Source organism: Salmo salar, chromosome ssa22, assembly GCF_905237065.1.
Source record: "Salmo salar chromosome ssa22, Ssal_v3.1, whole genome shotgun sequence".
NCBI classification, from domain to species: Eukaryota; Metazoa; Chordata; class Actinopteri; order Salmoniformes; family Salmonidae; genus Salmo; species Salmo salar.
In genome coordinates, this window is record NC_059463.1 from 62,450,294 (window position 1) to 62,462,586 (window position 12,293).

Sequence of the window (12,293 nt, forward strand, 5' to 3'; positions counted from 1 at the left end):
TTAGTCATTTTGCAGACGCTCTTATCCAGAGCGACTTACAGTAGTGAATGCATACATTTCATACATTTTTTTTTTCTGTGCTGGCCCCCCGTGGGAAACGAGCCCACAACCCTGGTGTTGCAAACACCATGCTCTACCAACTGAGCTACAGGGAATATAGACACACCTGTCTATATAAGGTCCCACAGTTCACAGTGCATGTCAGAGCAAAAACCAAGCCGTGAGGTCGAAGGAATTGTCCGTAGAGCTCCGAGACAGGATTGTGTTCGAGGCACAGATCTGAGGAAGGGTACCAAAAATGTATGCAGCATTGAAGTTCCCAAAGAGCACAGTGGCCTCCATCATTCTTAAATAGAAGAAGTTTGGAACCACCAAGACTCTTCCTAGAGCTGGCCGCCCGGCCAAACTGAGCAATCGGGGGAGAAGGGCCTTGGTCAGGGAGGTGACCAAGAACTTGGACACTCTGACAGAGCTCCAGTGTTCCTCTGTGGAGATGGGAGAACCTTCCAGAAGTACAACCATCTATTCAGCACTCCACCAATCAGCCCTTTATGGTAGAGTGGCCAGACGGAAGCCACTCCTCAGTAAAAGGCACATTACAGCCCACTTGGAGTTTGCCAAAAGGCACCTAAAGGACTCTCAGACCATGAGGAACAAGATTCTATGTTCTGGTGAAACCCAAGATTGAACTCTTTGGCCTGAATGCCAAGCATCACGTCTGGAGGAAACCTGGCAGCATCTGTACGGTGAAGCATGGTGGTGGCAGCGTCATGCTGTGGGGATGTTCTTCAGCGGCAGGGACTGGGAGACTAGTCAGGATCGAGGGAAAGATGAACGGAGCAAAGTACAGAGAGATCCTTGATGATAACCTGCTCCAGAGCACTCAGGACCTCCACTGGAGCGAAGGTTCACCTTCCAACAGGACAACGACCGTAAGCACACAGCTAAGACAACGCAGGAGTGGCTTCGGGACAAGACTCTGAATGTCCTTGAGTGGCCCAGCCAGAGCCCGGACTTGAACCCGATCGAACATCTCTGGAGAGACCTGAAAATGGTGTGCAGCGATGCTCCCCATCAGAACTTGAGAGGATCTGCATAGAAGAATGGGAGAACCTCCCCAAATACAGGTGTATTTGTAGCGTTATACCCACAGTTCCTGCTCAGCCCAGTCAAAACTGTTCGCTGCTCTGGCACCCCAATGGTGGAACAAGCTCCCTCACGACGCCAGGACAGCGGAGTCAATCACCACCTTCCGGAGACACCTGAAACCCCACCTCTTTAAGGAATACCTGGGATAGGATAAAGTAATCCTTCTAACCCCCCCCCCTAAAAGATTTAGATGCACTATTGTAAAGTGGTTGTTCCACTGGATATCATAAAGGTGAATGCACCAATTTGTAAGTCGCTCTGGATAAGAGCGTCTGCTAAATGACGTAAATGTAAATGTGATACCCAAGAAGACTCGAGGCTGTAATTGCTGTCAAAGGTTCTTCAACAAAGTACTGTGAGTAAAGTGTCTGAACACTTTATGTAAAAGTGATATTTCCATTGATTACATTTTTAATTTTTTTTTATGTGCCAAAAAAAAAAGTTTTTGCTTTGTCATTGTGTGGTATTTTGTGTAGATTGATGAGGGAATAAAACAATTTAATCCATTTTAGAATAAGGCTGTAACGTGAAAAAGTCAAGGGGTCTGAATACTCTCTGAATGGTTACTGTGGGGACGACATCGTCGGTAAACTCCTCAATGTTATCGGATTAATCCAGAACATATTCCCGGTCTGTGCTAGCGAAACAGTCCTGTAGCTTAGCATCCGTTTCATCAGACCACTTCTGTATTGAGCGCTTCACTGGTACTTCCTGTTTGAGTTGTTGCTTGTAAGCAGGAATAAGGAGGATAGAGTTATGGTCAGATTTGCCAAAATGGAGGGTGAGGGAGAGCTTTGTATGTGTCTCTGTGTGAGAGAAAAAGCTGGTAGCTGGAGTAGGGAGCTAACAACACAGCCAGACAGCTCTAGTAATGAACCAGGAAGTGGAGCTGTGTACAACATGATGAGTAGGGAGATAACAACACAGCCAGACAGCTCTAGTAATGAACCAGGAAGTGGAACAGGCTCTTTGGTCTTTGTGTTATAATGGGGCTGATACAGAGTTCATCCTCCCAACCTGCAGGGGGGGGGGGGGCTGATCTGGGTTGGGTTATATAGGGTGTGGCCTTAATAGGTCTCTCTGTCTCTCTGTCTCTCTTTCTGTCTCGCTCTGTCTGTCTGTCTGTCTGTCTCGCTCTGTCTGTCTGTCTGTCTGTCTGTCTGTCTCGCTCTGTCTGTCTGTCTGTCTGTCTGTCTGTCTGTCTGTCTGTCTGTCTGTCTGTCTGTCTGTCTGTCTGTCTCTCTCGGTCTCTCTCTGTCTGTCTCTCTTGTTTCTGCCCCTCAGGCTCAACTGTCTCTGTCCGTCTGTCTCGTCTCTCTGCCTCAGGCTCAACTGTCTCTGTGTCTGTCTCTGTCTGTCTCGTCTCTGTGCCTCAGGCTCAACTGTGTCTCTGTCTCTGTAACACCATGTTACCTCTGTCCTTCCAGAGCGTGCCATGGCGGCTGGTGTTAGCCTGCTGACTGATGTTCCCTACTCCTCCTCTGGGGACCTCAACACAGGCAGCAGCATGAACACAGGTAGGTGTTACTGTTCTACATTAGTAGTGTGTCTGTGTCGTGTTTTTACTTTTTGATTACTCCCAGTGTTATTTCATAGTGTCATAATGTCTTCAATATTATTCTACAATGTAAAAAAGAAAAAAATTGTAAAGCTTTTCACCAGTAGTGTATTTTGAATTTTGTTCCAGCGATACGGTGCATTTAAAAACTAAAAGCAGATTTTACCTAGCTGGGTGGAGAGGAAAACCCCTAGGAATCTCAAGAGTTAACCAATCCTCTGAACAGGTTAGGCAACTCGGTGTCTATACTTCCACATCAAAGTTAGATTTACATTTACATTACATTTACATTTAAGTCATTTAGCAGACGCTCTTATCCAGAGCGACTTACAAATTGGTGCATTCACCTTATGATATCCAGTGGAACAACCACTTTACAATAGTGCATCTAAATCTTTAAGGGGGGGTTAGAAGGATTACTTTATCCTATCCCAGGTATTCCTTAAAGAGGTGGGGTTTCAGGTGTCTCCGGAAGGTGGTGATTGACTCCGCTGTCCTGGCGTCGTGAGGGAGCTTGTTCCACCATTGGGGTGTCAGAGCAGCGAACAGTTTTGACTGGGCTGAGCGGGAACTGTGCTTCCTCAGAGGTTGGGGGGCCAGCAGGCCAGAGGTGGATGAACGCAGTGCCCTTGTTTGGGTGTAGGGCCTGATCAGAGCCTGAAGGTATGGAGGTGCCGTTCCCTTCACAGCTCCGTAGGCAATCACCATGGTCTTGTAGCGGATGCGAGCTTCAACTGGAAGCCAGTGGAGAGAGCGGAGGAGCGGGGTGACGTGAGAGAACTTGGGAAGGTTGAACACCAGACGGGCTGCGGCGTTCTGGATGAGTTGTAGGGGTTTAATGGCACAGGCAGGGAGCCCAGCCAACAGCGAGTTGCAGTAATCCAGACGGGAGATGACAAGTGCCTGGATTAGGACCTGCGCCGCTTCCTGTGTGAGGCAGGGTCGTATTCTGCGAATGTTGTAGAGCATGAACCTACAGGATCGGGTCACCGCCTTGATGTTAGTGGAGAACGACAGGGTGTTGTCCAGGGTCACGCCAAGGCTCTTAGCACTCTGGGAGGAGGACACAAGGGAGTTGTCAACCGTGATGGCGAGATCATGGAACGGGCTGTCCTTCCCCGGGAGGAAGAGCAGCTCCGTCTTGCCGAGGTTCAGCTTGAGGTGGTGATCCGTCATCCACACTGATATGTCTGACAGACATGCAGAGATGCGATTCGCCGCCTGGTTATCAGAAGGGGGAAAGGAGAAGATTAATTGTGTGTCGTCTGCATAGCAATGATAGGAGAGACCATGTGAGGATATGACAGAGCCAAGTGACTTGGTGTATAGCGAGAATAGGAGAGGGCCTAGAACAGAGCCCTGGGGGACACCAGTGGTGAGAGCGCATGGTGCGGAGACAGATTCTCGCCACGCCACCTGGTAGGAGCGACCTGTCAGGTAGGACGCAATCCAAGCGTGGGCCGCACCGGAGATGCCCAACTCGGAGAGGGTGGAGAGGAGGATAAGATGGACGTTTATGAATGTAGACATCTACGGGTCTTTAGTGAAGTCCAGCCAACATTTAGATACAGGATGCAGTGATGAGTATCAAACCTTTCACCTGTAACAAAACAAAGGGCATTATGGGAGATGGCATCCAAAAGGTTTAAGAGTAGTACAGTAGCAGCTGCACTTTGATTAATAATATCACCATAATCAACAACAGATAAAAAGGTGGACTGAATAATCTGCTTCCTACTGCTTAGAGAAAGGCACAATCTGTTTTTGTAGAAAAAGACAACTTTAAATCTTAGTTTCTTAACCAACTCATCTACGCTGAACAAAAAATATAAAGGCAACATGTAAAGTGTTGGTATCATGAGCAGAAATGAAAGATCCCAGATATGTTCCATACTCACAAATAAAAATAAGCTTATTTCTCAAAATGTTTGTACACATCTGTTTACATCCCTGTTAGTAAGTATTTTCTCCTTTGTCAAGATAATCCATCCAGCGTGTGGTTTATCAAGAAGCTGATTTAAATGGAAGTATTTCCCTATTGTGGGTGAAAAACTCCGTCTGATTGGCTGGACCTATGCCCTCCCAGCCCAGTCACGTGAAATCCATAGATTAGGGCCTAATTAATTAATTCATTTTAATTGACTGATTTCCTTATATGAACTGTAACTCAGCAAAATCTTTGAAATTTTTGTTCAGTATGTATGTTTTTTAAATGTCAAATCCATATCAATCCAAATGCCTAAGTATTTGCAGTGCATTTGGAAAGTATTCAGACCCCTTCACTTTTTCCACATTTTGTTACGTTACAGTCTTATTCTAAAATGGATTACATCATTTTTTTCCCTTATCAATCTACACACAATATAATGACAAAGCAAAAACAGGTCTTTATATAAAAAACCCTGCAATATAACATTTACATAAGTATTCAGACCCTTTACTCAGTACTTTGTTGAAGCACCTTTGGCAGCGATTACAGCCTAGAGTCTTCTTGGGTATGACGCTACAAGCTTGGCACACCTGTATTTGGGGAGTTTCTCCCATTCTTCTCTGCAGATCCTCTCAAGCTCTGTCAGGTTGGATGGGGAGCGTCGCTGCACAGCTATTCCTGCGTGGTCTTGGCTGTGTGCTTACGGTCGTTGTCCTGTTGGAAGGTAAACCTTCGCCCCAGTCTGAGGTCCTGAACGCTCTGGAGCAGGTTTTCATCAAGGATCTCTCTGTACTTTTCTCCGTTCTTTCCCTAAATCCTGACTAGTCTCCCAATCCCTGCCACGGAAAAACATCCCCACAGCATGAAGCTGCCACCACGATACTTCACCGTAGGGATGGGTCCTTTAGGTGCCTTTTGGAAAACCCCAAGCGGGTTGTCATGTGCCTTTTACTGAGGAGTGGCTTCTGTCTGGCCACTCTACCATAAAGGCCTGATTGGTGGAGTGCTGCAGAGATGGTTGTCCTTCTGGAAGGTTCTCCCATCTCCACAGAGGAACTCTGGAGCTCTGTCAGAGTGACCATCGGGTTCTTGGTTACCTCCCTGACCAAGGCCCTTGTCCCCCGATTGCTCAGTTTGGCCGGGCGACCAGCTCTATGTAGAGTCTTGGTGGTTCCCAAACGTCTTCCATTTAGGAATGATGGAGGCCGCTGTGTTCTTGTGGACCTTCAGTGCTGCAGACATTTTTTGGTGCCCTTCCACAGATCTGTACCTCGACACAATCCTGTCTCGGAGCTCTACGGACAATTCCTGGTTTTTGCTCTGACATCCACTGTCAACTGTGGGTCCCTGTATAGACAGACAGGTGTGTGCCTTTCCAAATCCAATCAAGTTGTAGAAACATCTCAAGGATGATCAATGGAAATAGGATGAACCTGAGCTCAATTTCGAGTCTCATAGTAAAGACTCTGAATATTTATGTAAATAAGGTATTTGTGTTTTTTGATTTTCAATACATTTACAAAAAAAATTATAACCTGTTTTTGCTTTGTCATTATGAGGTATTGTGTTTAGATTGAGGAAACATTTTCATTTAACACATTTTAGAATAAGGCTGTAACAAAATGTGGAACAAGGGAAGGGGTGAATACTTTCAGAATGCCCTGTACCTCTTGAAAGGAGAGGTAGCTATACTGTATATTGTTATAAAGGACAGACGACTTACTTTACCTCACACCAGAGGATTCATGTCACTATGTAATAACTGGAGGTTTTGAACAGCAGCTCTCTCTCTCTCATTATGCAGTTGAAGTCGGAAGTTTACATACACCTTAGCCAAATACATTTAAAATCCGTTTTTCACAATTCCTGACATTTAATCCTAGTAAAAATTCCCTGTCTTAGTTCAGTTAGGATCACCACTTTATTTTAAGAATGTGAAATGTCAGAATAATAGCAGAGAGAATGATTTATTTCAGCTTTTATTTCTTTCATCACATTCTCAGTGGGTCAGAAGTTTACATACACTCGATTAGTATTTGGTAGCATTGCCTTTAAATTGTTTAACTTGGGTCAAATGTTTCAGGTAGCCTTCCACAAGCTTCCCACAATAAGTTGGGTGAATGTTGGCCCATTCCTCCAGGCAGAGCTGGTGTAACTGAGTCAGGTTTGTAGGCCTCCTTACTCGACACTTTTTCAGTTCTGCCCAAACATTTGGTATGGGATTGAGGTCAGGGCTTTGTGATGGCCACTCCAATACCTTGATTTTGTTGTCCTTAAGCCATTTTGCCACAACTTTAGAAGTATGCTTGGGGTCATTGTCCATTTTGAAGACCCATTTGCAACCAAGCATTAACTTCCTGACTGATGTCTTGAGATGTTGCTTCAATATATCCACATCATTTCCCCCCCTCATGATGCCATCTATTTTGTGAAGTGCACCAGTCCCTCCTGCAGCAAATCACCCCCACAACATGATGCTGCCACCCCCGTGCTTCACGGTTGGGATGGTGTTCTTCAGCTTGCAAGCCTCCCCCTTTTTCCTCCAAACATAACGATGGTCATTATGGCCAAATAATTATATATGTTTTTCATCAGACCAGAGGACATTTCTCCAAAAAGTACGATCTTTGTCCCCATGTGCAGTTGCAAACCGTAGTCTGGCTTTTTATGGCGGTTTTGGAGCAGTGGCTTCTTCCTTGCTGAGCGGCCTTTCAGGTTATGACGATATAGGACTCGTTTTACTGTGGATGTAGATACTTTTGTACCTGTTTCCTCCAGCATCTTCACAAGGTCCTTTGCTGTTGTTCTGGGATTGATTTGCACTTTTTGCACCAAAGTACGTTCATCTGTAGGAGACAGAACTCGTCTCCTTCCTGAGCGGTACGACGGCTGAGTGGTCCCATGGTGTTTATACTTGCGTACTATTACTTGTACAGATGAACATGGTACCTTCAGGCGTTTGGAAATTGCTCCCAAGGATGAACCAGACTTGTGGAGGTCTACAGTTCTTTTCTGAAGTCTTGGCTGATTTCTTTTGATTTTCCCATGATGTCAAAGAGGCACTGAGTTTGAAGGTAGGCCTTGAAATACATCCACAGGTACACCTCCAATTGACTCAAATGATGTCAATTAGCCTATCAGAAGCTTCTAAAGCCATGACATAATTTTCTGGAATTTTCCAAGCTGCTTAAAGGCACAGTCAACTTAGTGTATGTAAACTTCTGACCCACTGGAATTGTGATACAGTGAATTATAAGTGAAATAATCTGTCTGTAAACAATTGTTGGAAAAATTACTTGTGTCATGCACAAAGTAGATGTCCTAACCGACTTGCCAAAACTATAGTTTGTTAACAAGAAATTTGTGGAGTGGTTGAAAAACGAGTTTTACTGACTCCAACCTAAGTGGATGTAAACTTCCGACTTCAACTGTACCGCTTGGATCACTGGAGGTTTGAACAGCAGCTCTCTCTCTCTGTCTCTCTCTCTGTCTCTCTCTCTGTCTCTCTCTCTGTCTCTCTCTCTGTCTCTCTCTCTGTCTCTCTCTCTGCTGTCTCTCTGTCTCTGTCTCTCTCTCTCTGTCTCTCTGTCTCTGTCTCTCTCTCTCTGTCTCTCTCTCTCTGTCTCTCTCTCTCTGTCTCTCTCTCTCTGTCTCTCTCTCTCTGTCTCTCTCTCTCTCTCTGATCTCTGGAGGTTTGAACAGCAGCTCTCTCTCTCTCCTTATCAGAACAACATCTCGTTGTGTTCTTCTGTTACATAAACCGCTCTTATTGTTGATGAGATGGAAACACTAGAATAACAGCTTCATTCCAAACCCATTATGTGTTTATTCGCCGGGTGCGGCCCCAAATGGGACCTATTCCCTATATAGTGCACTACTTTTGACCAGAGCCCTATGACGGGAGGCCAGTACCTCATTACCACCGTCAGTCCATAATGAACACACCGACAGACCGGCGATGATTTAGGAGTGAGTTGGTTGTCATGGGGACAGTGACTGTGTGGTGAATGTAATGATGGATTGTGTTGGCCTCCCATGGCTCTCTTTGTGCCAGCGGGCTACTGTGGTTATGAGTCACTTGATCGCTCAGTTTAGCCAGCAGGCAGCCTCACTGACTGTCAATACACTGGTTAGATAGGGCAGGGAGAGGGAGGGACGGAGGGAGGGAGGGAGAGGGGCTGGTTAGACAGGGCAGGGAGAGGGAGGGAGAGAGAGAGAGAGGGGCTGGTTAGACAGGGCAGGGAGAGGGAGGGAGAGAGAGGGGCAGGTTAGACAGGGCAGGGAGAGGGAGGGACGGAGAGAGAGAGAGGGGCAGGTTAGACAGGGAGAGGGAGGGAGAGAGAGAGAGAGGGGCAGGTTAGACAGGGCAGGGAGAGGGAGGGAGAGAGAGAGAGGGGCAGGTTAGACAGGGCAGGGAGAGGGAGGGAGAGAGAGAGAGAGGGGCTGGTTAGACAGGGCAGGGAGAGGGAGGGAGGGAGAGAGGGGCTGGTTAGACAGGGCAGGGAGAGGGAGGGAGGGAGAGAGGGGCTGGTTAGACAGGGCAGGGAGAGGGAGGGAGGGAGAAAGAGGGGCTGGTTAGACAGGGCAGGGAGAGGGAGGGAGAGAGAGGGGCAGGTTAGACAGGGCAGGGAGAGGGAGGGAGAGAGAGAGAGAGAGGGGCAGGTTAGACAGGGCAGGGAGAGGGAGGGAGAGAGAGAGAGAGGGGCTGGTTAGACAGGGCAGGGAGAGGGAGGGAGAGAGAGGGGCTGGTTAGACAGGGCAGGGAGAGGGAGGGAGGGAGAGAGGGGCTGGTTAGACAGGGCAGGGAGAGGGAGGGAGGGAGAAAGAGGGGCTGGTTAGACAGGGCAGGGAGAGGGAGGGAGAGAGAGGGGCAGGTTAGACAGGGCAGGGAGAGGGAGGGAGAGAGAGAGAGAGGGGCAGGTTAGACAGGGCAGGGAGAGGGAGGGAGAGAGAGAGAGAGGGGCTGGTTAGACAGGGCAGGGAGAGGGAGGGAGAGAGAGGGGCTGGTTAGACAGGGCAGGGAGAGGGAGGGAGGGAGAGAGGGGCTGGTTAGACAGGGCAGGGAGAGGGAGGGAGGGAGAGAGAGGGGCTGGTTAGACAGGGCAGGGAGAGGGAGGGAGAGAGAGGGGCAGGTTAGACAGGGCAGGGAGAGGGAGGGAGGGAGAGGGGCTGGTTAGGCAGGGGGAGGGAGGGAGGGAGGGAGGGAGGGAGGGAGGGAGGGAGGAGGGCAGGGAGTGTAGAGAGGGAGGGAGGGGCTGGTTAGACAGGGCAGGGAGAGGGAGTTAGAGAGAGGGGCTGGTTAGACAGGTGTCGTGTCTTTGGCTATGCCGGATTAAGTGATATGACATGCTAACTTATAAAATGATTTCTCTGTAATTAATATTACCTGATTAAGCTAATCATGTAAATGTAATTAACTAGAAAGTCGGGGCACCACGGAAGAACGTTTATAGAGCTGTTATCTTCCTAATAAACTCTTAAAATACTTTGTAATATTTTACATCGATAGCAGTCAATATTAACCCTTGTCTTATTTTCAGTCTCATAATGAAAGTTGTAAGTTCTTGGCTATCTTCACGAACCCTGGCTAACAAGTTGAATCAGCAATACAAAATTGGGTTTAATTATTTATTTACTAAATACCTAAACTAATCACACAGAATTACAAATACACAGAATACAAATGATGTCATACAGAAAACGCCCCGGTAGACGGAACAGATATGACGGCTGGTTACACAAAGGAAAGGGGGTTGGGCTTGAATGAAAGAGCGGGAAGATGTAGGAACAGAGAAACAGCAGCTATGCTACCGTAAATACATTATCTTATGCATTACTAAATTACCGCCCATTTGGAAAAGGAAAATGCAATAAATATTTACTCTGAGCTGCGCTTCGGTAGGTTGGTCGTAGATGCTGGCCGGGTTGGCCAACAGATCTTCCTGTCCTCGGAAGAATGTCAATGGTGGTCGATTGGATACGTGGTGGTATCTTCGTCTGGTTGTTAGACTGGATCCGTCGTCCGTCCTTTCCTAGCCCACGTTAGCAGCGGCCGCTGCTAACTCAACGGCTAGGAAGTATCACTTCTGTAGTGAATAAGCTCAAAGTTCATACCATTCACCACCAAAGCTCACGCCGAGGTTGGCTTAGTTGACTTGACATGTGTGTCCTTCTAACGTAGAGGCTGCAGGCCTCCCGTACTGGAACCACTGGTTATCTTTTCGTCAAAGGATTATATAGTGGAGAGGGGGAGGGAGGTGTTTCATCGTTTATAATCGATGTCTCTTCAGAGGGGTTGGCCACTGATCGAGCAGGGCACTTTCCTTATGAAAACCCAATTCTCTCGTTTGGAAGCTAAAATTACATTTCATCTCCTAACAAACATTTTCAATATCAAACATTTCAATTGCATAACAATTCCATGTGACTCTGATAACTAGAGGGTGTATACTTTCTCAGATACAGTTTATGTCGTCCTGTCATCAGTCATAATGTCTCAGATGACAACCGAACTGACATACATACTCATTACGTTCCCAAGCATATTTCCAACTGGTTTTATTAACCAAAAATATGGTTCCTTTCCCCATTTGTTTGATGTTCCCAGACTCTCTATATTTAACAGGACAGCAGTCCTTCAGTAGGGTCAGTAAGAGAGGAAGAGAGAAAGGTATTTATGGGGGGGGTCATAAACCTTACCCACAGGCCAACGTCATGACACAGGGCAGGGGGAGGGAGGGAGAGAGAGGGGCTGGTTAGACAGGGCAGGGAGAGGGAGGGAGAGGGAGGGAGAGAGAGGGGCTGGTTAGACAGGGCAGGGGGAGGGAGGGAGAGGGAGGGAGAGAGAGGGGCTGGTTAGACAGGGAGAGAGAGGGAGGGAGGGAGGGGCTGGTTAGACAGGGCAGGGAGAGGGAGGGAGAGGGAGGGAGAGAGAGGGGCTGGTTAGACAGGGCAGGGGGAGGGAGAGGGAGGCTGCACTAGGTCCACAGGATTAAACAGAGGCTTCTAGGAGGACTGTGTCAGTTAGACAAGGAGCCTGAGGGACCTTGAGGAGACACAGGGGGACCTTGAGGACAGAGGAGACACAGGGGGACCTTGAGGACAGAGGAGACACAGGGGGACCTTGAGGACAGTGGAGACACAGGGAGGCTAGACAGTACAAGCATAGCGGGAGAGAGAGGGAGACAGTCGGGTGGGTGTGCAGGCAGCGGGACACATAGGGACACATGGGGACTGATAGGGACTGATAGGGACACATAGGGACTGATAGGGACACATAGGGACACATAAGGACTGATAGGGACACACAGGGACACATAGGGACTGTCAATGATGTCACAGTTAGGGAGAGACGGGATTGTTGAACCTGTCAAAGGTTGAGACGCTGAGCTGGACGCTGGGTGCTTCACAGATAGCAGAACAGCAGAGAGACAAATATGAGGTTGAAGGTTAGACACAGAGAGGAGAGAGACAGATAACGCTGAGGAGCAACACAGGCACGGCCACGGGACCACGCCAATGTAATGGCACTGCTAGATCACAATCAAGGCTTCTCTTGCTTTGTACAGACCCACTGCTGGCCTGGCTGATCCAGATATGTCTGAACATCACTCTGTCTAACCTGGCTGGTCCAGATCTGTCTAACCTGGCTGGTCC

The 12,293-nt window shown here is 47.8% G+C and overlaps 1 protein-coding gene across 2 annotated transcripts in view; it reads left to right on the forward strand.

Annotated features, from left to right (window-relative positions):
• ptpdc1a (protein tyrosine phosphatase domain containing 1a) overlaps window positions 1-12,293 on the forward strand; it is a 77,481-nt gene that overhangs the window by 15,770 nt on the left and 49,418 nt on the right. For both annotated transcript variants that reach the window (XM_045705347.1, XM_045705346.1), the window contains exon 2: window positions 2,577-2,666. In XM_045705347.1, the coding sequence (XP_045561303.1) occupies window positions 2,585-2,666 (82 nt within the window). In that variant the 5' untranslated portion in view covers window positions 2,577-2,584. The remainder of the gene's footprint in view (window positions 1-2,576; window positions 2,667-12,293) is intronic.